This window comes from Panicum virgatum, chromosome 1K, assembly GCF_016808335.1.
Source record: "Panicum virgatum strain AP13 chromosome 1K, P.virgatum_v5, whole genome shotgun sequence".
NCBI lineage: Eukaryota > Viridiplantae > Streptophyta > Magnoliopsida > Poales > Poaceae > Panicum > Panicum virgatum.
The window spans coordinates 1,168,777-1,196,172 of NC_053136.1; the positions used below are offsets into that span (position 1 = coordinate 1,168,777).

General features: G+C 48.7%; 4 protein-coding genes across 5 annotated transcripts; 1 reads left to right on the forward strand and 3 right to left on the reverse strand.

Moving 5' to 3' along the window:
* Positions 1-3,659: 3,659 nt before the first annotated feature.
* Positions 3,660-6,023, reverse strand: LOC120697236 (60S ribosomal protein L7-3-like). The gene is made up of 6 exons (XM_039980426.1): positions 5,896-6,023; positions 5,603-5,785; positions 5,224-5,321; positions 5,008-5,145; positions 4,222-4,324; positions 3,660-4,135 (listed from the first exon to the last, which is right to left on the reverse strand). The coding sequence occupies exons 2-6, from the start codon at positions 5,783-5,785 to the stop codon at positions 3,923-3,925; spliced, it is 735 nt and encodes a 244-aa protein (XP_039836360.1). The 5' UTR covers positions 5,896-6,023; the 3' UTR covers positions 3,660-3,922.
* A 777-nt stretch (positions 6,024-6,800) lies between these two features.
* On the reverse strand, positions 6,801-8,868 carry LOC120697318 (WD repeat-containing protein RUP2-like). The gene has a single exon (XM_039980527.1). The coding sequence runs from the start codon at positions 8,400-8,402 to the stop codon at positions 7,110-7,112; it is 1,293 nt and encodes a 430-aa protein (XP_039836461.1). The 5' UTR covers positions 8,403-8,868; the 3' UTR covers positions 6,801-7,109.
* A 6,667-nt stretch (positions 8,869-15,535) lies between these two features.
* On the forward strand, positions 15,536-19,000 carry LOC120647631 (protein FAR1-RELATED SEQUENCE 12-like). The gene is made up of 6 exons (XM_039924496.1): positions 15,536-16,284; positions 16,404-16,638; positions 16,726-17,416; positions 17,520-17,977; positions 18,049-18,336; positions 18,422-19,000. The coding sequence occupies exons 4-6, from the start codon at positions 17,924-17,926 to the stop codon at positions 18,998-19,000; spliced, it is 921 nt and encodes a 306-aa protein (XP_039780430.1). The 5' UTR covers positions 15,536-16,284; positions 16,404-16,638; positions 16,726-17,416; positions 17,520-17,923.
* A 30-nt stretch (positions 19,001-19,030) lies between these two features.
* LOC120650856 lies at positions 19,031-20,152 on the reverse strand. 2 transcript variants are annotated; one of them, XM_039928154.1, is made up of 4 exons: positions 20,067-20,152; positions 19,684-19,989; positions 19,368-19,514; positions 19,031-19,268 (listed from the first exon to the last, which is right to left on the reverse strand). In XM_039928154.1, the coding sequence occupies exons 2-4, from the start codon at positions 19,752-19,754 to the stop codon at positions 19,058-19,060; spliced, it is 429 nt and encodes a 142-aa protein (XP_039784088.1). In that variant the 5' UTR covers positions 19,755-19,989; positions 20,067-20,152; the 3' UTR covers positions 19,031-19,057. The 2 variants fall into 2 exon arrangements, with proteins under 2 accessions (XP_039784088.1, XP_039784080.1); XM_039928146.1 differs by having other exon boundaries at positions 19,657-19,989.
* Between the last annotated feature and the right edge of the window lie 7,244 nt (positions 20,153-27,396).

The following is a 27,396-nucleotide window of genomic DNA, read 5'->3' on the forward strand; positions in this document are numbered from 1 at the left end:
CCTGCGCCAAGGGCGGTGCCCAAAGCCCAAAGTGGAGGAGATGAGGCCATCCATGTACGAGCAGACTCATTTCTCACAAGTTCTCAAGCCAATGCAGATCACATAAATCTACTTGTTTTATACATCTGAGAAGAAAAAGGGGATATGTCACAGCTATTATTCAGTAGCCACACGAGTGCTCCGATTGTGCGTCAGCCATGACGAAACGAATTTACATCTTTGGGAATCAGCATCCAAACAAGCATGAGTTCATCAAAACCAACCGGCCATGGCAGAACAGAGTGTTGGAGTATATTGAGCCCATGTATAGAGGTCCATGTATAGGTCAATATATACCCGCCCATATAAGTTTTTGAGGAATACATCAATTATTTCCTTCCAACATGGTATCAGCCTAGATTCTTTTTTTTCTCCTCCTACATACCCAGGCGCCGTCCCTCCTCTCCCCTTCCTCCTTCCCTCCCCTCCCCTCATCTTCCTCTGCTACCGCGCAGCAGGCGCTGAGCTCTGCTGGCGCCCTCCCCTCCTCTGCCTGGGCCGCAGATCTGGCCTGCTGCCGCCCTGCAGCCCGTCGCCGCCGCCGCTGCAGCAGCTGGCGCGGGCGCGGGTGCCGGGCCCAGGCCGCCCGCCGCCCTAGTCTCCTCCCTGCCGCCGCCGGATGGGGCCGCCGCGGATCCCGCAGATGCTGCCGCCGCCGCCGCGGGTGCAGGTGCAGGGGGGAGCGCCGCCGCCCAGCTGCCGCCTCCCTTGCAGCAGGCGCTGAGCTCTGCTGGCGCCCAGCAGCCGCCTACCCTGCAGCAATCGCTGAGCTCTGCTGGTGCCCAGCTGCCGCCTCCCTGCAGCAGGCGCTGCAAGTGCAGCCCGAGACGCAGCGGCCCACGGCCGACGCTGCTGCAGCTGCGGCCGCCGCCCAGAGCGCCCGCGCTGGTGCCCAGCGCGCCACCGCCGTCGATCCGGCCGTCCTGCGCTGCTGCAGGCCGCGGGCGTCGATCCAACCGCCCTGCAGGCCACGGCGCAGGTGCTACGGGATCCCACTGCCGTCGCCGCAGACCACCGCGCCGCTGTCGCCGTGGGCAAGCAGCCTGCCGCCGACGCCGCGCCTGATGACGCGTGGACCGGGCTCGGGATGTCGCCCGCGAATGTGCCGCTCTCCGCCGCCGCCCTCCGCGGGCAGCAGGCCTACGCCACTCTCGCCGCGGCCCTCCTCGCCGCCAAGTCGGAGGCCTTGGCGGCCCAGGAGCGGGTCCATGTGGCTGCCCTCACCTGGGAGCGCGAGCGCGCCACGACCGACGCCTCCGCGCTCCGGGTCGCCGAGGCGAAGCGCTTCCTCCGCGTCTCCTCCGGCCAGCTGCCCGTCGACCACGAGCCCGGCGCCTCTTCCTCCTGCGGTGGCCCGCCAGCTGGATCTGGAGCCCGGTACGACCCGACTGACCCCATGGTCGCCCAGCTCCACCTCCAAGCCGCCGGTGTCCAGAACATCAGGGCTCTGGTCACCGTCCTCCTAGACCCGACGTCCTCCTCCTCCGGACGCTGGCGGGACCAGGTCCTGCTCGCCCTCCGCCGCTACGCCCTCAACGACCACATCCTCCTCGACACGCCGATCGAGGCGCAGGACAAGGCGTGGCTGCGCCTCGATAGCGTCGCCATGTCCTGGATCTTCGGGACCATCTCCCTAGATCTTCAGGACCTCGTCAGGACCCACGGCGACACTGCGCGGCAGGTTTGGATGGTGCTCGAGGGACAGTTCCTCGGTAACGCCGAGTACCGCGCCCTCCAGCTCGACGCCACCTTCCGCACCTTCGTGCAGGGGGGCCTCTCCGTCGGTGAGTACTGCCGGAGGATGAAGGGCATGGCCGATGCTCTTCACGACCTTGGGGATCCGGTGTCCGATCGGGTCTTGGTGCTCAATGTCCTGCGGGGCCTGAGCAGCACCTACGACCACCTGAAGAGTTGGATCGCCTGGCAGAGGCCCTTCCCCTCCTTCCTGCAGGTCCGGAACGACCTCGCCCTCGAGGAGATCACCAGGGGTCTCGCGCCCGAATCGTCCTCGTCCACCTCCAACGCGCTCGTCGCTGCTCCACCGGCTTCCTCCGCCCTGCCACCTCTCTCCTTGGTGCTGCTCCCGCCGGGCAGACCGGAGGTGTGTGTGGGGGGGGGGGTCGTGGACGTCGCCGGGGGGGGGGGGCGTGGTGGCACTGGTGGCTCTACTTCTGGTTCTGGGGGTACCGGTACCGGTGGGGGCCGTCGGGGCGCGCCGACTCCGCCGGCTCCGGCTCCTGCCCCTACCCCTGGAGGTACGCACTGGCCATCCTTCAGCAACCCATGGTCAGGGCGCATCTCGATGTGGCCGTTCTAGGGTCCGGGAGGGGGGCCTCGTCCTCAGCTCCAGCCGGCGGCCATGTTCAATGGCGCTGCTCCACTCTTCGCGCCGTCCTGGACCCCGCCCGCTCAGCCCGGCCTGCAGCCGACCTGGCATGGGGGTGGGACCAGGCAGCTCTGGCACAGTCCTTCAGCACCATGGGACTGACGCCGCCGGCCAGGACCGAGTGGATTGCTGACTCGGGTGCCTCGTTCCGCACCACTCCTGATGCTGGTATGCTCTCTTCTGTCCGACCCCCACACCCTTCTTGTCCTTCTTCTATCATAGTTGGTGATGGGTCTTGCCTTCCTATCACCGCCGTGGGTTCTGCTCCTTGTCTTCCTAACGTTCTTATTGCTCCTCAAATGGTTTACAACCTTCTTTCTATTCGCCAGTTTACTGCTGACAACTCATGTCCTATCGAATTTGACTCTTCTGGTCTTACTGTGAAGGATTCGGCAACCTGGTCTCTTGGTCGTCCAAGCGGCAGCCGGTTGTCTCCCGCTCCAGTGCCGAGGCGGAGTACCGTGCTGTCGCTAACGGCGTGGCGGAGGCGTCCTAACTACGACAGCTCTTCGCGGAGCTCCACAGCCCGCTCGCCAAGAGCATGCTCGTCTACTGCGACAACGTCAGCGCCGTGTATCTCTCCACCAACCCCGTCCAGTATCAGCGGACGAAGCATGTGGTGATCGACCTACACTTCGTTTGCCATCGGCGATGTTCGGGTACTCCATGTCCCGACTACCTCCCAGTTTGCTGACATCTTCACCAAAGGACTGTCCTCCTCGACCTTCTCGGAGTTTCACTCCAGTTTGCCGGTGGCTAGTTGTGGCTGGGGGGGTATTTGCCATTTGTACTCTCTTCTTGTACAGTCTTGAACACTGCTGTGCCGGTTGTTCAGACTGCGGGAGGGTGTTGGCTTTCTTGTTGTCCAATCTTGAACACCGTTGCGCCGGTAGTTTAGACTGCGGGGGGGTGTTGGAGTATATTGAGCCCATGTATAAAGGCCCATGTATAGGTCTATATATACCCACCCATCTAGAGTTTAGAGGAATACATCAATTATTTCCTTCCAACACAGAGACAACACAGGAAAAGGGACTGCAACAACGTGGACACCTTTCATCCGTGACATCATTTGCATGCGGTGACGTAGATTGACATAGTACAGTCAATCGATTTCACCAATAACCCGATTTTCGGTGACAGTGCAAGTTCTGATGCAATTATAGGTTGACCTTGCAGGCTAACGCAGCAAGCACTCCAAAATACAAAGTCCATCTAGACAGTGATGGGATGCTGATCATTAACTGATGGCTTACTTAGATGATGGTGGGTGAAAGTGATTCGAACATCACAACACGTACAGGAATGGCAACATGAGTGGATAGACACAAATATTTCCGCATGCATAAACAGTACAGATTTCCTATTGGAAGTCTCGCTGTGAAAGAGCCAAGTTCTACATTCTGTTTGGAACATCAAAGTTTCATATCTGCCATTACCTGACATGGCTCCCTAGAGGAAAACAACTTCTCAGATCTAGATCAATCTCACAGGAGCCTAGTTCATCCTCTTGAGGAGCTCGTTGATGTAGTTCTCGCGGTTACCAGCATCACCACCCTCGACATAGTGGTTCCTCTTCTTCAGGCCACCAAGTGGTGCCTTCAGCTTGAATGGCCACAGGAAGTTGTTGGCCTCCTTGAAATGTGGACCAACGGTCATGATCTCATGGACAAGATCCTCGATGCAGATGATGTTGTGGTTCCCGAGGCCCTGGCAGGCAGGGATTAGAAAAAAATGAGTTAGATTCAAACTGATATGCATATATCAGCAGAATGCAACAACAAAAGATGGCAAACCTCCTCAATGACATTGTTGTAGCTCAGAGGAATCCTCTGCTTGTTCAGCTTTCCATAACCCCTCTTGTAAATCAATTCCCTTACACTCTTCAGGTTTGGATACCTGAAGATAAAATACTAGATGTTTCAGGCTATATAGAAGCATTTAAATCATTGATACTTAAAATACAGAGGAACTGAAACATCAACACGCTATGACAATAGGTATCTAGTAATATCCATGACTCTGGTGACTCAGCTTTATGATCCAGACGTTAAAGCACCTAATACGAACTAGATTTTCGCAGTAGGCACAAAAGGGCTGAGTCATGTAGCATTACACGTAATCAATCTAAATCTGGAAGTGTACACATCAACATCGTGTCAGTAACTCAGTATGCCAATAAAAGACAGCAAGGTTCCGACTGAACAAATAGACAGAATGTTTACTAATCTTTGAATTCAGAACCACTAACTGGATAGATAAGGACAAGAATAATGACAAAAGTTTAGGCCTTTCTCCAGAACCAGAAGATTCATAAAGACCTCAAATCTTTCTACTGAATTCATGTCACAACACCACGGTCCAGGTACATACCACAACCGATTACAGAAACCAGGCATTTTAAACATCATAATAGTAAAGTGTGCCAGCCACACTAACAGAAACCTAAAGAGTTACTACTGGTCTGCGATGTGAAGGATTGCAACAATTTCTGTTTACACATTTGAAATGTGCCATATTCTTAGATACAAGGTCGAAGCAGCTAAATTTGGAAAACAGAACATGCTCAGATTTGAACTTACCCATACGCAACGTATGGCTCCACCCTGCGCAGCATGTTAATGGTGGCCTTGTTAACCTTGAGGAAAACACCATTGAAGATCTGCCTCAAACGCAGGAGCTGCAGGATCTTGCGGGTCTTAGGGTGCATGGCATTGATACTACACATCAAATTCGCCAAAAATTAGCATTTCAGCACAGCAAGCGGATCAGCAAGTGCTATGAGGACGGCTTCATACCCACGGATGCGGATCACAAACAGAAGCTTGGCCTCAGGGCTCACATAGAACCCACCCTTGAGCCGGGCCTCACGCTTGAGCTGCACAAGCTCCTTCTCCTGCACATAACGAAAAAAAATCCATTAGGACATTTCTAACTGAATAAACAAAGCCTAATTAACAATTGGTCTAAAAATCAGCAACCATATCCCCGTCAAGAATCGGCATTATATTATCATAAATCATAGCACTTGTAATCAGCAAGGTACTCGGTGTTCACCAAATCCTCCAAAACTAAACTGTGCGCCGTCCCATCAAATACCAGTCGCAAGCATCCAGGCCGCGCAACGCGGCACGAAGGGAGGGGCTTGGACACAGATGGGAACGTGGGATCGCTCACCTGCGCGTCGTACTCCTGCGCGTACTGCTCGGCGCGCGCGAAGATGGCCTTGCGGCTCTCGAGCGCCTTCTTCCTGTCCGCGAGCGCCTTCTCCTTCTTGTCCGCCGCCCACTGGTCCCCGCGCTTGCGCTTCCGCAGCACCGACTCCGGCACCGCCGCCGCCTTCGCCTCCGCCGACGACATCTGCGCGGAGAACAGCAGCGCGACGCCTCAGTCCCGCGAGGAGGGAGAAGGATCTCACGCGCCCCGCGCGCGCGCTAGGGTTCCGGAGGACGCAGGCGCAGTAAGCTCACCTCGATGGCCTGCCGCCTGCGTGTGGTGGAAGGACGAGGAAGAGAGAGGCCGCCGCCGAGGTGGTAGAGAAGGAAGAAGGAAGTCGCGGCGGGGATGACGAGAGGCAGCCTTAGGGTTTCGAGTTTGGGCCTGCATGGGCTGCAGAAATTTGGCCTTCTATTAGAACAGGCCTAAAGAACCGAACCCTAAGGCCCAATTGGAGGCCTAGTCCACTGGCTGATGTTGCTGGACAGCACACAGCAGGAGTAACTACATAGGCCCATGTAGTTTCAAAAAAAAACTACATAGGCCCATGTAGTACAGCACATCGTTTGTTTTTTTTAAAAAAACAATGTAGCAAGGGCATGACAGGCAGGTTCATTTTTTCAGTTTGGAGTAGAAATCCGTACTGCGTTGTTGCTGTAGAACCGAAGTACGATGCACGTGCAATTAACAACAGAGCGAAACGCCTCATAAATGATGAGCTCGTGCAATGCAAATGCAAATGGAAGCATACCAAGGCCGTGTTTAGTTTCAAACTTTAAAATTCTAAAAAAAATTGTAAATCGCTTGCATGGTGTATTAAATATAGTTGGAAAAAAATCGCATTACACAAATGGACTGTAAATCGCGAGACGAATTAATGAATCTAATTAGGCCGTGATTAGACACTAAATTGCTACATTAAAACTACAGTAAGCATGCTCTAATAATAGATTAATTAGACTCATTAGATTTGTCTCGTAGTTTACAGACGAGTTCGGTAATTAGTTTTGTAATTAGCCTATATTTAGTACTTCAAATATTAAAAGATTCACTTTCAAAATTCCAAAAATGGAAAACTAAACACAGCCCAAGTTACAACAATGCAAATGCAAGCAAACAGAAGCATATGTGTAGAGTGAATTCTTCACGGAATTTGATAAATAAATAATCGTGTCATCATGGTATTTCTTATTATTCATTAAAAAATAGATCAGTACATTGTCAGGGATGATGCGTGCATAATCGCCCAGAAAAAGAAAAAAGAAAAAAAGAAAAAGAATAATCTTCAGCATCATCGATCTCTCTTCTGTACTCCCCTTTTATCCGCTCATTTAATTTCAGTCTAACATGTACTTACCCTCGTCGCTCAATTCTTCTTTTCTTTTCTTTGTCCGAAAGAAAAGGAAAAAAAATATAAACAAATAATAAAAAGGGAGAGACAAAGAAAAACACAAGCAAAGCAACAGTGTCACATGAGAAGAGAAGCGTCGTCGCCGTCCCCGGCCGCCTTCCGCCGATGGCACTTGAACATCTGGAGCACGCCGTCCGACCCGCCGGCGACCAGCGCGCCGCCGCCGTCGTGGTCGCCGCCCTGTCGCCACGCCACCGCGCTGACGAACCCACCACCACCACCAGCAGTGGCTGGGCCGCGGGCCCCTCCGACGAAGGGGTGTACCCAGAGGGGCTTGGCCCACCGGAGGTCGTAGACGAAGACGTGGTTGGACTCGGAGCCGCTGGCCACGAGGCCCGCGCCGCGCCACACCCCCATCCCCACGAAGCTCCGCGCGCTCGCGTGGCCGCTGTACGACCGCACCTCCCGCGCCGCCGCCGCCGCGGGGCCGCCCCACTCCCACAGCCGGTGGGTCCCGTCCGCCGCCGACGTCACCACCCGCCGCGCCGCCCCGGCCACGGCGCCCGCCCACCGCACGTACGTCACGGCGCGCCCGTGGCCGTCCATCGAGGCGACGGCGCCGCGGCCCAGCGCGCGGACGTCGTACACCACCGCGCGCCGGTCCGCCGAGCCGATGGCCAGCTGCGGCGCGCCCGAGGGGTCGAACTCCACGCACAGCACGGCGCCGCCCGCGCGCGCGGTGGCCCAGCCCGCCGACGGGGCGCGCGGGTCCCACACGTGCGCCGTGCAGTCGTCCGACCCGGACGCCGCCATGGCCGCCGCGCCGCCGGGGGGCGCGTAGTCCAGCGACCACACGCGCCGCCCCGCGTGCTCGTCGCGCTCCCACGCCGCCACGCCGCGCTCCACGTCGTACTCCGTCACCACGCCGTCGTAGTCGCCGCACCCCACCGCCGCCGCGCCGGCCGGGCGCCACCGCACGCTGCTCAGCTTCGCCGGCACGCAGATGCACGCCGCGGGGCCGGGGCCGGCGATGGTGTCGTCGCTGCCGCTATCCACCAGCAGCAGGGAGGCCACGTCGTACAGCCGGATCCTCCGGGCGATGCCGCCGGTGGCGAGGAGGCGGCCGGTGGGGTCGAAGTCGACGCTGCCGATGGCGTCGGACGCCCCCGGCAGGGCGGTGGACGGCACGGTGGCCGCCAGCCGGAACTCCCATTCGCACCGCGGAGGCGACAGCTCGGCGTTGTCGTCCTTGTCGTCGGCGAACGCTGCAGCTGCAGCAGGGGGGAGAGTAATGCCGGCGGCCTGGCTGGCTCCTCCGGCGGATTGCTGATCTTGCTGCTGCAAGGTCGTCTCTTGGGGATGCTGAGCGGCGGCGCTGCTGGACGAGGCCGGATAAGAGGGGTTGCTCATGGACTAGACCTCCTCATAGCCGGGCATTGCAGCTGGATTGTTTGTACTAGTCTGTATATATCTAGCTACCAGCTCATCTGCTTGCTTCCTGTTCGTGGTGTGTGTGTGTGTGTATGTGCTAGCTGTGTTCTACAATCTTTTCTTTGCTGAATAATGATGCATGGGAAAGTTTGTTTTTTTCTTGGTTTTGGTTTGGTGCCTCTTGTTAGTTTTGGGGGCTGGATCGGCCGGGGCTAGTCTTGCTTTAATTACTTGAGTCGTACTAGCACTTGCTCCCCAAACGACCCAGGCCTAGAGAGAGAGAGAGAGAGACAGATGAACATCTATCGACAGAGAGGTAGAGAGAGAAAGAGAAGATGTGTGGTGCTGTGGGCAGCCACAGTTGCTAGCCGGCCAATGGGAAGACAAGGAGAGGTTTTGGGAGGTTGGAAGGTTTCTGTGGTTGGAGCTGTGGCGGTCATGCATGTCGTCGGAGCAAACCAAGTGGAGCAGAAGAGGTACAGCTAGCCTTGCCGTGCGTGGCTATTTAGTTAGTTAGGCCAGCCAGCGAGCTGAAGAATCAAGAACTTGTGTATTGTGCGTGTGTTCCGATTAGTTTGGATCATTAATACTAATATTAGTTGGGGTGCTTGTTGTCTGCCCGGTGGTCTTGTGTAAAGACTAGTACATTATATATTTTTTAGTTTATATTTGTGGCATTGGATCGTTCTCTTAAAAGTTTGATGTATCAGTGGTCGGTCGGGTATATGCATTTTCTTTATTATGAAAAAGGAAGAGGCAGACATTTTTTTTAAAAAAAAATAAAGAACTAGAGAATGCACAAGTGTGATTTATTCCCATCAATATTGATTTTTAGCTGATTACGAGAGCTAATTTTGGGGGGTTTTCAAGAAAAAAGAGATATTTTTGTGCACACGTGATTTTGAAGGGATATTAGTATATAATAATCTCTTTAACCACCATGTATATATGCATGAAGGAAATTGGGAAAAAGGAGCTTTGCGCGGCTAATGAATGAGTAATCTTGTTGTACAAACAATACTAACCCAGTTAATAATTAATATTTTATTCTATGTACAAGATACCCACACGTAGGACCTAAATTTGGTTGCTAAATTACGCTTTAGATATGAGATCCGAGTGCGTCCAAGTGTTTTGGTGGTTACACTATTGACAGGTACGTACGGCAGCCAATGCAAGTGGATGTTATGGGCTTGGACTAGATCCTTTTTAGTTTTGTGAGCGACGCTAATACTTTACAGTATTTGGAGCTGAGGTGATGATCCAGGACTTGAAACAACAAACTCCATCATACACATACCCAAGTCTTAATTAATATCCACCGCCTCACTCGCAAAAAAAAGATGCGTCCACCTCTTAATCTTAGTTAATTTTTTTGCAACATTAAATTGCTGTCTAGGCCTGGTAGATCCTCGATCGATGCCGCACGGACGTGACACAGAAGCATGCACGCAATCGATGATGCATGCAGAGTGGATAAGAAGAGAGATAGGATCGAACAAGGAAGTGGGGTAGCAGTGGCCCACACACAAGCACTTGGAGGAGAGATAAAAAAAAAGCTACCCTGCTGTACTGCCAAGATTTTTTTTTTGAAAGATCGAATCGGTGGTGCAGGCCACCTAGCAGCTAGCTAGCTTTAAATATAGTTGACTATATATATTGTGTTTCTCCATTACAAATTATACGTTATTTTTATTATACTAAAAAAATAAAACTATGTATCCAGAAAGGAAATTTTACTTGTAATTATATTAAAAAGAGTGAGTAGTATATACGTGGACACCACCGTCGACCGTGTGGGCACTTGCCAGGATTGAAGATATACAAATCAGAGAGAGTGAGAGACTAATATAATTAATGTAGTAATAGAGACATACTCCACTGTTTACAAATTAAAGATAGAGGGAGGGACTTGGCGATGGAGAGCAAGATTAATTAAGCAATTTGTTGATTAGACAGCGAATGAATAATCAGGAGAGGGATCGGATTATTGCAGCTAGCAGTCTACTAGCAGAGAGAGAGAGAGAGAGAGAGATGGTCAGGGGTGTGGTTACGTGTGCTCACGTACGCCTCTCCTGATCATCGATCGGTCGATTCTTTGCGCCCACAACTCTGCCGTCGCCACCCCCAACCCCCTTAAACCTCGAGCTGCATACATTTGCTCCATCGGCAGTACATTCTCGCCAGCTTAAACCTCGAGTTGTTCTCCCCCGCGTGCTCCATCATCGCCCCTCGCTCATGCGAGTTGGGATACTACAACGCGTTCAAGCAGTGTCGATCGACCAAAAAGTTTAGCAAGGCCAACAAAGCTGGGCCACCAGTTCTCCCGCACAACTTCCACCGGCGTGCCAAGTGGGTGACTGTTGCTTGCTTCTACCAGCTCCTCGTCGAACCACTCGACATCGCCGACTACCACTGCCGGACACGTGGGAGGTACATGACCCACGCCCCGGAGCGCCACTGCTATGGAGAACGTGCCCCTACCTGCCGTGGAGTCTGGAGCGAGCGAGGAGGAGGAGTCGGCACCGGTGGCGGCACCGGAGGCGGTAGTGGAACCGAATCAGGGCTCGGTGCGCTGCCGGCCGCCAAGGATGAGGTTGGAGGAGGGGATGGTGGATGGCGTTGTGGGCCCACTCGTTCAGATTTATCCTAAAATGTAGGTCATTCTAGAGTTTAAATTTTGTACTCAAATGTAAGGCATCCTGGGTTGAGAGTGTACCTAACCATCTTGATTGTGCATCGTTTTCGGGTCTTTTCCAATAGATAGACGTGCATGCGGCCATATGTAGGGTGGCGCATGTGGGAGTGGTGCATGAGTAAGGACATGCTATTTTAATTAGCACATATTTAATTATCCAAATAGAGTTCCAATGTTTAATAATTAGGGATAGGAGAGTCTTTTCTACACAACCATAATCTGTTCTAAAAACTCCAGAACGTCTTATATTTAGGGATAGAGGGAGTACATGTCAATGAGTTGTAGAGAGGAGAGAGTATAGCTGGATATATAAAGAGTGAGATTTGACTAGTCTGTTGGAGTGTAGTCAAATATAGAGCGACAATATTAGCTAAATAGAAATATAGAGTGAAATATCAGCATAAGTTTTATGTGCAAGCAGGTAGGCAAACGGTTGAAAGAAAAAGGAGAACAGAAGAGACTGACGTAGACTACACACTTTACCACCTAGTTATTCATTCTTCTCTTTTGCTGTTGTGCACGTGCCACAAAGTGGACCACACGTTTTGTTGTCACCTTAGAAGGATCGAAGCGGGGGCAAAAAGGGAAAAAGTAAAGATGAGAGCCAACCAAAAGCGCGTCCTTCCAATAAAGTTGGACAGAGGTGGAGGTGTGACATACATACATCTCTCGGTCAACTTGCATGCCAGCCGGCCACAAATGCCAGATCACCAGTAACTTACGTACCACTGCAGCTGCAACAATTAACCTGATCATGTTTTGGGAGTGCATACACCTCACCATACCACTAATGATCACAGATCACTGCATTCCATTTCCACCCTGATCGCTCGCAATGGAAAGGAGCAGCAAGCATTGTTTTCAGATGGTGATGCACTGATGCTCCCATTAATTATTCGCACCTTCCAAAGTCAATTAGGGCAGGAAAACAAAACTTCCAAACTGACAATAATAATCAATTCTCAACTGAAAACAGGTGTCTTATTTTTTTTATTTTCTATGTGCATATCTACTTTTTTGCTATACATGTATCTATAGGCATATATCGAAAATCTACTTGTTTATATAGTAATAAAAACTATTGAACAAAAAAAGGTAAAAAAACTAGTTATAATTTGGAACCAAAGGGTATTAACAAATTTGATAATGTGTGTGACCACGGCATATAAAAATCTTGCTTGGAGGCCATCCATTGCATGCACGGCTCATTCTTTTGTAATGTCTCTGTGATGGCGAATCCATGAAAAAACTAGCCATATGTAGTAGTTTCATCTCATTTTCCAAAGATATCAGTGCTTGATTATCTTCTCGTGATGACATATCGGACAACTAAATACTTAATCGTTGCAAGAGAAGATGACAAATCAATAATGCCCGTACCTCGCCGATGATCAGGAACAGTGCTTGGTGTCGGGGCCGGGACTCTGGGGCCGGGCTGCTCTTTCCCTTTCTTTCAACCTCCGAGAGATCCATGGGCTGGCTGGACGGATGGACGGACAGGGAAGCATGCAATGCACCATCCTGCTGCATGGATCTCTCTGCAGTGAGGGCTGCCGTCGGATTTGAGATTGATCGAATCTGGAGTGTGTATGGGATTGGAGTGAGATTTTCTGGGTACGTTTTCTGGATACTCATGGATTGGTTACCTCAGCGGGGGACAGTTTGCAAGGTGGGCGTAGCTAAATTCGCATCCATGCTTTAGGAGATTGATTGATGATACATAGTAAAAAAAAAAGACATATGTATAATACAATCAAACTTATTGGCGTAGCGATATCATCATTTGCCACGAAATATATACAAAGTTGACACCCGGAGGGCACATAGTCCCACCGCAGCAAGAGCGTGAGCAATTTGTTACATGCGACCTGTTTGAATCCCTGGGTTATTTTTAGTCCTTCCTCGAATAGCCCAGATAGCTCTAGAGGAGCCAAATAGGAGGTCTATTTTTGAGCTATTTGCAAATAGTCCATCCAAAAAACTATCCCCAAAGGATGCTATTTAGAGCTATTTCGAGTGGGGCTCAATTCTGAAAAAATATTTTATGAGTCAAATAATAGCCCTTGGATTCAAACTCCTCAAGGGCTATTTCATTGAAGGGTTATTTTCTTGGAATAAATTTTAGCCCTCAAAATATAATCCTTGACTATTGCTTCAAACAGAGCAATGATCTATTTCTATATCTATATATTTCTAAAGCGAGCAAAGTTTTCACCTAAATTTTTGGTTTGGTCCGTCTAAATTTTTGGTTTGATCCGTCTTGTGTCGTTGACATGTGGAACTTAGCTCATCCCGTCTGTGAGTCGGACTAGACCTCTGTCCATGACTCAGATCACGTGTGTCATCCCTAATCCATCAATTTGGGCAAAATCCCATCCAAGTCAGAATTTGTTACCAGTTAAGTGGTCACCATGTACACGGGATAAAACAAGACATGATATACCCAAGGGGCTAAATATATATCAAACGCCGCTGCCATCGGCTAAACCTTACTAGCATGACAATCAATTGATCTGCCACTCAGCCCCATAGCCATGGAGCAACTCGAGAGTCGAGATCTATATATGTGGGCGATAATATGTTGCTCGACAACGACAAGGGAGTACATACGGAACTCGACTGTGTCCTCGTTGTGTAGGCAAAACTGCATGTATGACATGAACCTCTTCAGACTTGTGCAAAAAGCTAGCTGTGACGGCATAGGCATCACTCGCAAGCAGCTCGCTCACATCTGCCCACTCGTCGTTGAGCTGCATAAACCCCCAACCGCAGTTAGAACCATGGCGAGTGGAGTTCCACATGCTCTCTCAGCTACTCACGCTCATGGATGGGCTCTGGACACGCGCGCTTAGGCCGTGGTCCTAGCGGCTTTGACGTAATTGGATTTGCTTGTGCTGGCGGTGAGTTAAGTGCTTTAGGTGTCGGTTGGAGGATGAAGATGCCGATGCACAATGACTACATTATTCCATGACGAGCGAAAGGTGATGAACAAATGAAGGGCGGAATCGATGGAGGTGGGCAAACAACCGAACTGCTGACATGCCAGCATGATGGCCTCTTCAACAGACGGGTGGGGTGGGTCTTGGCTGTTAGCTACGTGTTTGGACTTTGGATGAGTCATAGTATAAGCTAACAAGAAAGAAAGAAAGAGAATAATCTCAATGAAAAAGAGATGAAAGACGTGCAAACGTTGAGGAACTCAACGCCTGTCGACATGCAACAGAGCGAAGAGATTGAAAGAGGCAGGGGATTCAGAGAGGATCAACTAGGCATTGTGGCCAAGCACACGAAAATTCAAGTTGTTTATCTTTCTCGATCACTCAATTTAACTAGCTAAGGAGTTCCAAATTTCTTGTACTAGGAAAGTGTGATATAGAATGCTTGCATATCTATGGTGAGAGGCACAAGGTCAGATTCTATTAGCAATATAAATATAGTTCAAACATTATTTTATAAACTTTAGAAGCAATGAATAAGCATTTTTATATTTTATTTTTTTCTCCCATAGTAATGCACGGACATATGTCTCCTTTCATGACTCAATCATGTACATATAGATACAACTGACCATCTCAATGAATTATACATGCTATTAGTGTTATATCTCAATGCTTAAGTATTAGATCTTTTAACAAAATGTAGACTTATATTCCTTTTCGGATATTATATTTAAGGATATTGATGCTCAAGATCTAAGACCTATTTTGAAGAAATTTAACATAGATCCAACTAGAAAAAGCAAGATTTGCTTAGAAGAGTAAAATAACAAGAGCTCGAGCTCAGGTTGGAGGAGATTGCACAGAATGTCAGGCAAATAAGTTAACGAGAAGCAAAGAGCACAATGACATTGATCTTAAGGAATTGTAAAAAAGAGATGATACATTTTTTGTTATTATTAAATAACTATATAGTTATATTTTTAACTATATAGTTATAGTTAAAGTATTTAAGTAGAATTGTATTATCTAAGAAACTAATTTTCAATATTGTAGGAATCTGAAGTTTTACAAGTGAAGATCGAAAGAATGGCAGACTAACTAAAAATAATATGCATTATATAAAGGTCAACTTGAATCGGCACTTGGACCATGGATCATGTTGAGAAATTGACACCTCTAATAACCTTGGCATCGATTCTTTATGTGAACCTTTACCCACTATTTTCTATGTGGATACTTTCACAACAACACTAATATATATGGGAAACCAAATATATATATTGTGGATTTGCTGCAACGGGGGGCCGCTGCCCACCCACCCACTGTCAATGCTAAACGCATAAAAACTCCCTGAAATGGTCTTTCTGTCCATAGTGCTGATCACGTCTACACATGTAGGGGCATGGCGCACCACTGGGGTGTCCTTGCTACGCTTCCTGTTGGTCAGCAGGCTACGCCATTCAATGTCCATTTGCTGGGTTGACACGACGTTCCCTGAGAATTTACTGCAAGAGTTTACTTCCATGCCCACCAGCTGTTCATATTTGCTGGTCTTTCCTCGTTCTTTATTACCCCGGCGCTATCTGAACTGTAGTCTTGCTCCATGGATCCATTCCTTCCCTCTGTATTCCTCTTCTTCGTTCTGTGCTCCATCCTGTTAAACGGTGGTGGTTTGTCAGCGATTTTGTTTTGGCTTGCTGTTGTTGCTGGGCTGTCCTTGTTGTTCCATCATTTTTCTCTCTCTAACCGTGTTGTTGTGCCAGTTGGTGGTAGGCGGACGCATGCTTTGCTTGCCGCTTTGACTGCATTGCTTTGTTCGGCGCTTATTTGTTGGAAAATATACTACGTGTACTCTAAGCATGTCGCCGTTGTTTGTTTTTTCCTCATCACCTGTTTCGCGCTGTCTGCTTTGTTGTTGTACGGCCTCACTTCGGACAGCTTGACACTGGAAGAGCAGGCCGTCGAGCGTCTTGTTCACATGGTCTGATTTCCCCCTTTGGTGCCGGACAAGATGTACTCGTAGTACAGTCGTCCGTATACCAAAAAACCAGCGGGGACGTAGCCCTTCCCGCCCAGGTTTGGGTGTAAATTTCTTGGAAACTTTTGTCTCCGGTCTTCTTGCTGCCTATAAATAGTCCCGACCCGCAAGGATTCATAAGCCAGCTCGTTGTTACTTCCCTTTACGATTCTCCAATATGATGAGCTCGGTCCCTGATGGTGTCCGGTAAGTTTTGGTGCTGACCTGCACTGTTTTTTTTGCCAAAGAGATTCTTTGAGCCTTTTTTTTTGGTGGCTTTGCTATATTTTGTTTGGTTCGTAACCTTTGTTTGGTTATACTTGCAGGCTGCCGGCCGCTTGGAACTATGGTGCTATTGAACGAGCTTTGCGGGACGCAGATGCCCGTGGCGACAAGTCAATCTTTGAACCCGAAGTAGGCAAGCTGTTTGATTCTCCACAAGAGGGGTTTGAGTTCTTTAACATGTATTCTTGGGAACTCGGATTTGGAATCCGTTTTGGCCGTAGCAGAACTAGCATTTCCGGGAGAAGGACCAGGCAGGATATCGTTTGTGCCTGTGAGGTTAGTCAAGATTGGACATGAAACTGTTCCTAGGCTTTTCATATCTTAAGGCGGACTTATTGTTTAGTGATTTCTTTTCGGTTGTAGGGGCGAGATTCTAGCGAAGAGGCACGATCCGTGCGTTGTGGTTGTGCGGTAATGATTCGCCTGCTGCGCAAGGACGATGACTCTTGGTTTATTAGTCGTTTTGTGGGCGCCCATAACCATCCTCTATCCTCTACCTGCGGTGAGAGAAGGCAGTGGAAGTCGCACAGCAGGATAGATCAAATGACGCGTGACCTAGTACAAAATCTTAGGGCTAACAACGTCCAAATCTCTAGAGTTTGTTCTATTTTGGGGAGCATGCATGGTTCTAGCAAATATGTTCCTTTTAGTCGCCAGTCAATTAGGACTCTTTGTGGGCGGCTAGCTCAAGAGTCGATTGAGGGTGACACGGGCAAAACAATTGGGCTCTTTGCCGGCATGAGGGAACAAGATCCAGCTATGGTTGTCAGGATGCAGTTGGATGATGGGAGGCGGATCAAATCTCTGTTTTGGTGTCACGGTGCTAGCCGGTTCAAATATTCTTGTTTTGGGGATGCAATCACTTTTGATACTACTTACCGAACCAATTTGTACAACTTGCCGTTTGGTTTGTTCGTTGGCGCTAACCATCATTTCCAGACCGTCATATTTGGAGCTGTGCTGCTTACAGAGGAGACTACGGATGCTTTTCAGTGGGCATTCCGTACCTTCGTTGAAGCTATGGATGGTCTACGTCCTAAAACAATCCTTACTGGTGTGAATTTATGTTCCTTTTTCCTTAATCTCAGTTTAGCTTTTTTAAGACACGTTTAGTTCTCGTGAATTTATAGGTGCATATTTGGTTTTTATTTTTGCAGACCAGTGCCCGGCCATGAAATCTGCAATTGCAATTGAACTCCCGACCACTCGGCACAGGTGGTGCAAATGGCATGTTCTGAAAAAGGCTAAGGAGTCCCTAGGAGGCATATACAGTAAGAACTCTGTTTTTAAGAAGCAGCTGCATGAGCTTGTAGATGAGATTGTTTCTATCCCAGAGTTTGAGACTCGTTGGGCACAATTGGTAGAGGAACATGGTCTTGGGGCAAATGAGTTTCTTGCTCGAGCTTACCAGAACAGAGATATGTGGGCTAAACCTTTTTTCACTGAAACTTTCTGCGCTGGGATGACTAGCACTCAACGCAGTGAGAGCGCTAATCATCTTTTGAAGACTTATATCCCTAGGTCGGCTCCCATGCATCTTTTTGTTTCCTAGTATAACAGAATGATAGCAGATAGTGATGCCGATGAAGGAAAAGAAGAACATGCTACTAAACAGGTTTGATTTATATGTTCAGCACCGAGCGTCAATATAAGATGATATGCGTGTTGAATTTTTTCCCCTAATAGGCTCACCGTTCTCTGCGCGTTGGGGTGCCTCTGGAGTTACATGCTGCTCAAGTTTACACCAGAGCTATGTACGAGAGGGTTTCCAAGGAATTGTTTAAATCCGGTAAATTTGCTTGCGCTGACGAACCTGAAGCTGGGAACTACAGAGTTATCCTTCTCGATTATGGCCCTTATATGGACCATGGTCTAGTTGAGTACTGTGTCGGTTCGAACCCATCTGCAACAGATTTCTTTTGCCAATGCAAACGTTTCGAGCATTGCGGGATCCCCTGTCGTCACATTCTGAAGGTGCTGTTTTGTCTTTGTCGCCAGGTCGTCAGTGAATTGTTCCCTGATGACATTATATTAACTTTGTTGTCTGTTTGGTTGTCAGGTTCTGACCCATCATGGTTTCACTGAGATTCCTGCTGGCCTTTTGTTGAAGCGATGGACCAGGGAAGCAAAGTCGGTTGGTGATCCTAAGCTTGCTGCTGTCATTGCGGCGCAGCAGGTTACTGATCTCGATGTCGCTGGTATGCATACTTTGCTCTATGCAGCTGCTATGGAGCTGGTTGGTTTAGGTTCAACGTCTAGGCCAGCTTTTGAAATCGGGATGCAGTCTTTATCTCGTGCGAAACAGGCCATTACTTCTTTGACAGTGATCAGTGACGATGGAGCGATGGGGTCTGGTCTTGGTTCTGACCACCCAACCGAAGAAATGGGCAGTGGTAATGAACTGGCAAGTGCCAGCGCGCCACCGCGCGTTCGTTCTCGGGGTAGGCCAGCAAAGTGCCGTTTTAAATCTCCTTTGGAGAGCCCAGGTGCTAGCAAGCGCAAGGAAGCACAACCAATGGGTGTGCGCCATTCGAAGAGGCTGAATGCTTCTAGTCGCAGCAATGTTGCTGAAGGTAAATGCAGGTTGTGCGGCTCTGATGGTCACTACGCTAATGCTTGTCCTGAGAACACTGTTTAGCAGCGCAAAGTAAAACAAAGCGTTCATCGGGCCATTCTGAATTATTTATTGATGTGATTACAACGTTCTTACCAGCCATTCTGGCACCACGAAGTGTCTCGTTGGGCGTGTTCCACGCTGATCAGCTAAACCAAGCTCTAGTTCCCTTAGGAGCCGGACAATTGTTGCAACCATACTGTAGTCGAGATCAACAGGGCGGAGGAGCATATCCCTTATCTTGATGCCTGCTAGTTTTATTGGCAATTTAGCCTTTATGTCTACCCAGCAACTGCAATGGCAAAAAAATAAAGGAGCAGGAAATGTAGTTAAAATTTAGTGTGGGTGGGAACGGCATGTGATAACTATGAATTTGAATACTTTTATGTACCTGGCCAGCACTTGCGGTGTGGCCATGTTATTGATCCACTTTTCCAACTCGTCGCAAGCTTTCCCCAGAGGCTGAATGTTCTGCAACGTACTGCTGCGCTTCTCGAGCAGCCCTGTGTTTTGCTTCCATTGCCTGAATGTTGTGTTCCTGCAACCAGAGATGCCGGCATGAGGAAAAATAGGACAAAACGGTTATTCGGATAGTAGGTATTTGCCAGGTTAACTACAGAAGAAAAAGCATAACCAAAAAATGCGAAAAAGATATTGAAAAAGAGGTCTGTGGTGCTAACATGTACGACTTCAAATTTGGGTATAACCTCTGGCTCGTAGCTTCTGTTCCGGAGGAAGATCCCCCTCCGGCAGATGCATGGGTTGTTTTCCCCTTCATGATATCTTCTTCAGGGCTTGTTCCACTGAGGTCCAGGGCAAATGGGGGGCGTGCGCAGTGTTTGTGATGAGCTCCTTTCCTTTCTCTTCTTGCTTGATGCTAACATGGCCCGGAGCTCCTGGATCCGCTCGGAGATGTTTTCGCACCAGTTCTGTATGGTGGTGACTCCTTCCGAGCAATATGCTAGCCCCTTTTCAATTTCCATTGTATCAGGGTGCTGGCTACCTTGGTCCTCCTGTTCAAGTAGCAAGTAAGCGCGCGTAACGGTGGCAGCGGCGATGTGCACTGCAATTTGTAGGTAATCTTCCATACGTTAACGTTGGAGGTGCCGGGTAAGGCTTCGGCCGTAGTTGTTGCTGCGAGAACGTTGGTGTCGATGCAGCATTTTCCAACCTGAAAAAATTATGACGGCAGTTAAACAAAAAGTTTGGTGAAAAAAAAGGGAGTTTCCAACCTTTAGGACAGGGGGATTCTGTTAGGCCACGGCCAAAATCAACAGGGTTCCGTGGATTGAATTGCTTGCCTGGGTTGCTGGATTCGTCGTGGAAGAACAAGACTCTGCTCGTTCCATGGGAGGCTTTCTGTATGTGTGGAGTGCTGATGGGCACAGGGGGAGGAGGCTCGGGGTCTATATTTCTAGGCTCGTTCAATGATTTATTGTGGGTTTTGGTAGGTAAGCAGTAAATTCATTTCAGTCTCTGTACTGTTCGTCTAGAACTCATTGTTCTAGAATAGTAGGTGCTACACTTCTTTAAAAAAAAAGGAGGTGGTGCAGATGGAAAAAAAATAGTTAATTGGTTTTGTTTTGGGATGCTCACATCCAGCAAATATGCCTACCAAATCATGGCGATAAAGCCCATGCATGCTACGAGATATATAATGGGAAAAAAACATAGAATAATGCTTTGAGGAGCTTTGTTTACCTCGTTGGGGTGGTTCGATGATGCTCCAACGGAATATGGGGCCGACCATGGCTGGCTTTGCATGGGTGGAAAATCCATGTCAGATGTGCCGCTGGGCCCATGATTGTGTTCAGCTGCAATGTCTTGCCAGTAACCGCCCAGCTCGAAAAGGTCGTCGTAGTTACTTATACCTCCAGGCAGGATGATAGGGCTCTCTGGTACCGTGAAGTGCTAGCAAAGAACGGCAGACAAAAAAAAAAGAGATTATTCACTATTGACATGTATAAAAGCTCATCGGGGGCGGGGGGGGGGGGGGGGGGGGGGGGCACAGAACGGTTGAGCGGTTTACCTGATCTGTGATCCCTAGATGTGTATTGTACTCGGGTTGGCTGCCTTGGTATACGATTATTGCTTTGCCGTCGTCACGGATTGTTGTACTTGGATTTTGTTCTGAACCTTCTTGCATTCCGCGGAACTGCAATTGTAAATATGAGGAATAAGAACATACTCAAAACAGAATTAAAAGAGTAGCTCTGCACGTCGATGGTATCGTCGACCTCAACGTCAACAACTATTGCTGCCGCTAGGGGGAAAAAGAAACCTGGTGATGTTGCATGTGGTCGCTGGCGTTGTACTCGTCCATGCCGGATGAATCACCAAGACCTCTGTAAATTTTTGCTCACTTTCCTTTACCTGCCTATTTGTGGACATGGAGTTGCTTATGCCCTCGGTTGCAGTTGATTCATAAGGAAATGTGGACGGCGAAAAAAAAGACACCCACAAAATGAGAAGTGGGGGGGGGGGGGGGGCGTTTACCTGGCCTCCGTCCCTGAGCTTTCGCTGCATGCCTGACTGAGAAAAGCAGCAGCTGGCTTATATACAAGATTGGTAGCGCCATCTTGCCGGGTGGGTAGCTGCCATAACTAGAGGATGTTCTTGTGTATGGAGTTCCTGTACCTGTCGAGGTCAAAGTAAAGAGACGGTGTGGCAGCAACGTGGAGATTAGACACTTCTCTATACGGCGGGCTAAATATTGAACAAAGATGTACGTACAAGTAAATGCCAAGTTCAAATTCTTCAGAGCCGTGCATGAAGCTGGATACGCAATCAATGCCACCGATCTTCGTCGTGCCAAGCAAAACTGAATGCAGTCGGCCACATTACACCGGCCTCCACGCAAATTGGAGTACATGCACAGGATTAAACTTGATTGGCCGGTTGGAATAGAGGAACGCAGGGCATTGGTTGGATTTGCATGCAGGCAGGGCGCGCAGGCGAACGGCTTGCATGGAGGCAGCGGGGGGAGGGAGAGGCGTGCCGCCGCGTACTGCAGTACAACTCCGCTGCTGAATTCAGTGCAAAAAAATGAATGTGGGGGGGGGGGGGGGCAGCTGGCGTGCCCACAGCGACGCTCTGTCGGCGTGGAGAGGACTCGTTTCCCACTGGGCGACAGCACCGCATAAAAAGGTGCAAAAACACCGACCGCTAACTGCTAATCCGGAGGAGCGCTCGTGCATGGGTCAAAAAAAAGGTAAAGACTCCATACCAGCCAGCCGTAACCTTGCGTACTTGCGTTTGTGTACGGCCGCTCCATCCGCCATCGAAAGCCACGACACAAATAAGATTTCCACTCCCGAGTTCTGCCTCCGTCATTTCACCTCCTCCCATTGTCTCTCTACTAGGTTAGCTTCTCTCCCCACTCTCCAGATCCGCATCGAGCCTCTCAAACCCGCCGCAGCGGGCGGACGCGTCGTCGCCGCCGTCCTCGCCGCTCCCTCCCCTCCGCCACACCGAGGCCTCCTCGTCCGGGGAGCCTCTCGCGATCTAGCTCGCGCCGGAGGCGGTCACCGTCGTTGCCACTATCCTCGGCCCTACCGCCCCATCCATCACACTGAGGCCTCCTCGTCCGGGGAGGCCTTCGCGCTCTTGCCCGCACTGGAGGCGGTCGTCGTCGTTGCCTCTGTCCTCGGCCCCCCATCCGCCACGCCGAGGCCTCCTCGTCCGGGGAGCCCCTTGCGCTCTCACCCGCAAAGGAGGCGCTCGTCGTCCTCCTGCCTCCATTGCCCTCCCTCACGCCGGTGAACCCCCCACCCTCCTCCCTCCACCGCTCTCCCTCACATCGGCGCCCCCCTCCCTCCTCTATAGATTCCTTCGATACTCTTCCGTTTTCCGTTGCGAAGCGAACTGAATTTTTGGGGATTTTTTTCTAGGGATTTTTCGATGGAGATGCGGTGAGATTTAGGTGGTGGTGGAGGAGCAGATGCATGCGAAGACGAGAAATGGTAGGGATTCATCTAGGGGATCAAACCAGGTGACAGATTCCTCAACGGGATCTTCAATTTTTACTGCCTTCTCACACATTTTTTACCCCCAATCCCTGAGCGCTTGTGCATTTTTTATCCTTTTGTTTGTCATGAATTCAAGGCCCCTGGACTCCTGGGGAATAGTGTTTTTGCTGCTAGCGCAAAGGCTGCCTCCTAGTGAGAAAGTGCAGAAAGTTTAGTCAAGCATACTCATTACTCTCTTTTTTTTTCAATTCAGTATAAGGAACAACATATCTAGTTGCTAGATTTTTTTACTACTTGTCTAGGCATCTATTAATTGTGTTTAATCCTGGGTTAGTTGATCAAGTATCTCTAGGATTAGTTATATTCGAACATACCGTCAACATGGAAGCTTTTCGAATCCGTTTTTGTTTAAATCCAGGACAGAGGTTACTTTGTCTGAAATCACTAGCCAATTGTTACTGTCGAGAAGCACAAGTACAATGCGATCAAGCTTGAAAATATATTTCAGTTTTTATGGTCAGGTAAAGAATAGACAGCTAAGATTAAGAGCTTAAGAGGAAGCATGTTGATTTTTAGACATGCCTTTTTCCGTCGGAAGAAATAATAACTTAACTGAATGATATTCAGAGCTAGAGCTAGATAACTGAATGCTTTTTTTTTCTTCTTAGCTTTTTTACCAGTGAAATGTTTTAGCTTAATAATGATTTTTATTGGGTTTGAGGTGGGGGTTCTAGCATAGATTTTTTTTGGCGGGTCTAGCATAGATTTGACAGCAACCTTTTCTTAATCACTTGGATATATTTCTTATGCAGAACCACATAGCTTCGCTCTCTAGAATTTTCTTGTTATTATTAAGCAATCTACATATCATGCATGAGTTCACAGACCGCACACTAAATTTTGGGGGTTTCTTGTTTTCCCCTCTGTTTTGTCGTCGACTATGGAAAACTGAAGTGATTTTCTCCTAAGCAGTAGCCAGCGATTGCAACTGCAGTTGTTTTGTATTTTCTCTCTGAATTTTCAGGGGCAAATACAGCCTACAGGTAGGCAACTTATGCTAAATCAACTAGCATTTTGGTACAACTTATAAGAATTTACTACATATTGGATGTCTGGGATTCACAAACTTATCTACTATCATTATCAGAAGCATTTTCACATATTTTAGTAGGCATTTAAATACTATTCAGATAGCCTTTTAAATGTTTAGGTCAAGCAATTTTTTTAGCATTTCATATATCTCATGTGTCAGACACACTTTTGGTCTAGAATTAAGGTTTTTATGTTATTACCATCACGGAACAAATAAATTAGGTTCCAATTAATACACACAAGCTTTTATCTGATTGAAAATCCCTTTGCTTATTTCTCTGTACATTTTGGAGCGCATGACTTGGTTGACTTGCAAAATCCTACACTTTTTACTTCCTCTTTGCCTGAACATCCATCCCTTGTTAGCTAGCATGTTTTCCTTTTCGGTTCCTGTCGTGGTGCTGCAAACCACGGCCGGGTGGCGGAAGGCACCCGCCCTAGCCCAGAGGGTGTGTACTCGGGGGTTAGCTAGTCCCAGATGGATCTCACTCAAGAACACGATGAACACAGCAAGATTTAGAGTGGTTTGGGCCGCCGAAGCGTAATACCATACGTCCACTGTGTGTTGTATTGCCTTCCCACGAGAGTGAGAGAGGTTTTGAGAGCTTGTGTGTCCGGAGAGCTTGTAGTGCGCAGCGAGCGCCCCCCTTTTATATCTCAAAGGAGGCGCGTACATGGCTGTTGGGTCCCCGACAAGTGGGCCCAACGGTGTAGTATAAAATAACGTACTGTTCATACATCATGGCGTCGCGGGCAACGGGGATCTCTCTCCTGGAATCCCTTGCCTGCTCCTGGAGTCCCTCATTCATCATGTCCAGGCGCTGTCTTGTCGGGACGATGCCAGACGTAGCTAGTGGCGTCGCCTGCCACGTAGCTGAACGGGCTGTGTAGCTTGCGGCGTAGGCGGCATGATGGAAAAGTGCCGTGCCGTCGTATCCATTTAATGCTGCAGATGGGCTCTGCGCGGGTGCGGCACAGGCGGCTGCACTGTGTACCTTGGTAATATGCGGTGCACAGTGAGGCCTGACAAAGGATGTCCCGCGTGCCGCGGCGATAGAGCACGCCTCAACCATCCGCATTAAATGTGGTGGGTGGGCGAGTCTCCTTGCGGAGGACTCGCGCTCGAGCCCGCGCCCGTGCCTCCGGGACACGTGGCGGCTCCGGACCCCCACGCGGTAAGGGGGGTCCGGATGGGCGCAGGAGGTCCCGGACCCCTATGGGGGGTCCGAGGCCTCGGCTGTCAGCTCGGAGCTTCCCTTTCTTAGAGACACGTGGCGTCTCCGGACCCATCCCCAGGCAGGGAACGGGTTCGGGGCCGTTGGCCTGGTGAGAAAAGAGCCTGACCGGTGGGGCCTGGCTACTCCGTCCTTGCGCGTAGTTACGGATAACTACGCGGGTCCTGCCTTGCTGCTGTAAGAGTGGGTATCCCTGCCACAGGGTACCGACAGTTCCCTTTTTAACTTTGGATTTTGGTGGATTGTTTATGTTTGGTGCTGCAGTAGCACGACTAGCAGCAGCTGGATTAGTTGGGGAATTGGGGATTATGGTTGAGATACCACCAATACGATGTGCCTGCAGGTGTATCTAATTAGTTACTGAATTTTATTAGGCAGTAACAAAGTAATAATAGCTATGAGAATATACAAATAAATGTACTCTGCTCAAGCAATGTTGTGGTAAGGTCTAAGGAAAAATAGTCCAAATCATGAGGCAATTTTTTACATCATTCTTTCTTATCTAACTGCTCTTTGTTTTTCTGTTCTTACATTGCAGGTTGCTAAATTATCCAGCATGGGAGATCATGAGCAAAGCTGGTGCATGTGCAGGATGAGCTAGATCAAGTAAACAAGTACATGTGTGGTGAGACCAAGTGCATTTCTTGCCTTCTTTTGCCTAAATATTTACTTCCATTAGGCAATGATGTTGTTTAGATTAGGCAAGTTATGCACTTTGTTTTAGGCAATAATATGGTTCTGGATTAGGAAATAATGTGGGCAGAAATATAGTCTAATATATTCAAATTTAGGCATTAATATGGTCATGCATTAGCTAAACAATGTACTTCATTAGGTCATATAAAACAAGCAACGTTTCCTTTAAAAAAAGGATTAAACAACATTTGTTTCTAGAAGTATTTAGTCTTTGGTGATATATTACTCACTAAGTGCACTTGCTATCCTTTTCATGAATTCATGTTTCCTTACCTAGTTTCATGTTTCGGTGAGGGTGATTTTTGAGCGGCATGGCCTACCCGTGAACCGTCACGAAGGAGACGCTTCGGCTGCGGCCGTCAATGACACCGCTCCTGGTGCTGCACTTCTCCATGGCCAGCTGCAGCATCATCATTGACGGGCTCGTGGTCCTGGCCGGAAAGCGGGTACTGATCAATGTCTGGCCATCGGCTTGGAAGGGGTGACACTGTTAATTTGGGTTTCAGGTATGGAGCTTCAGTTTGGTTTGAAATGGTTGTCTTTTTCTTTTTCACATCGTCATAGGCATATCAGTACTTTGCAATAGCCATTTTTGTCAAATAGTAGAAGCATCTTCATTACTTTTCTAATAGAGAATTATATCAATTACTAGAAGCATTTCATTACTTCCCAATAGGCAAATACATCAAATTATGTATTATATTATTTTCTTAAATGCATTGCAAATTTGCAGGTCATGAAGGGGAAGCAAATGTGCAGTCATTATTGGTGAATTGCTTGTGATGTAGTGCAAATGCACAAATATCATATCATAGCCTGCAGATTAGAATTAATTATTTGCAAGATCCGAATTAGTTATGATCATTACATTTGTTGGGCATATGGTTGTGTCCAGAGAATACAAATATTTGAAATTATACTGTGTATTAGTTAAGAAAACCATATCAGGTTGCTTTTGTACAGAAAATTATGAGACAAATTGCTAAAGAATTTATGAGATGTTGCTTGACAAGAATTATTAGTAGTTCAGGTGAAGATATGCATGCGTGTAGTATTTTAATTTTTTTCCAGGCAAATTATGTACACTTGTGTGGAATAGTTAAATTTGCTGGATTACGTTGGGTTGGGGGTGCGCAGTGGTGTGGCAGAAAACAGCTGCAACGACAGCATGGGCGACACGGGGTTGGTTGCCTAAAATAGAAAGCTAATCAGTTTTTGGTTGCCTAAAATAGAAAGCTAATCAGTTTTTGCTTTCATAAAACGGTGCGGCCGTACGACAGGCTAATTTACGGGCCGTAAATTAGCTGCGTCCCAAAAAAAGGCGAATAAAAAAATGGTAGTAGGCGATGTCCTCCCCCTCACCTACTGACTCTGTGTCAGACACTCAAGATTATAGGTCAGTGATTTCAGTGATGGCATCGCATGGGGT

Bases quoted from the DNA above. Each gene is read 5' to 3' on its own strand.
- LOC120650856 (XM_039928146.1), bottom strand. From the start codon at position 19,754: ATGAAGGGGAAAACAACCCATGCATCTGCCGGAGGGGGATCTTCCTCC. The intron at 19,515-19,656 runs GTTAGCACCACA...CTCTGGTTGCAG, and splicing joins CCAAATTTGAAGTCGTACAT to GAACACAACATTCAGGCAAT. The intron at 19,269-19,367 runs GTACATAAAAGT...TTGCCATTGCAG, and splicing joins ACACCGCAAGTGCTGGCCAG to TTGCTGGGTAGACATAAAGG.
- LOC120647631 (XM_039924496.1), top strand. From the start codon at position 17,924: ATGATAGCAGATAGTGATGCCGATGAAGGAAAAGAAGAACATGCTACT. The intron at 17,978-18,048 runs GTTTGATTTATA...TTCCCCTAATAG, and splicing joins AAGAACATGCTACTAAACAG to GCTCACCGTTCTCTGCGCGT. The intron at 18,337-18,421 runs GTGCTGTTTTGT...TTTGGTTGTCAG, and splicing joins CCTGTCGTCACATTCTGAAG to GTTCTGACCCATCATGGTTT.
- LOC120697236 (XM_039980426.1), bottom strand. From the start codon at position 5,785: ATGTCGTCGGCGGAGGCGAAGGCGGCGGCGGTGCCGGAGTCGGTGCTG. The intron at 5,322-5,602 runs GTGAGCGATCCC...CGTTATGTGCAG, and splicing joins CGCAGGAGTACGACGCGCAG to GAGAAGGAGCTTGTGCAGCT. The intron at 4,325-5,007 runs GTAAGTTCAAAT...TTTTATCTTCAG, and splicing joins GAGCCATACGTTGCGTATGG to GTATCCAAACCTGAAGAGTG.
- LOC120697318 (XM_039980527.1), bottom strand. From the start codon at position 8,402: ATGAGCAACCCCTCTTATCCGGCCTCGTCCAGCAGCGCCGCCGCTCAG.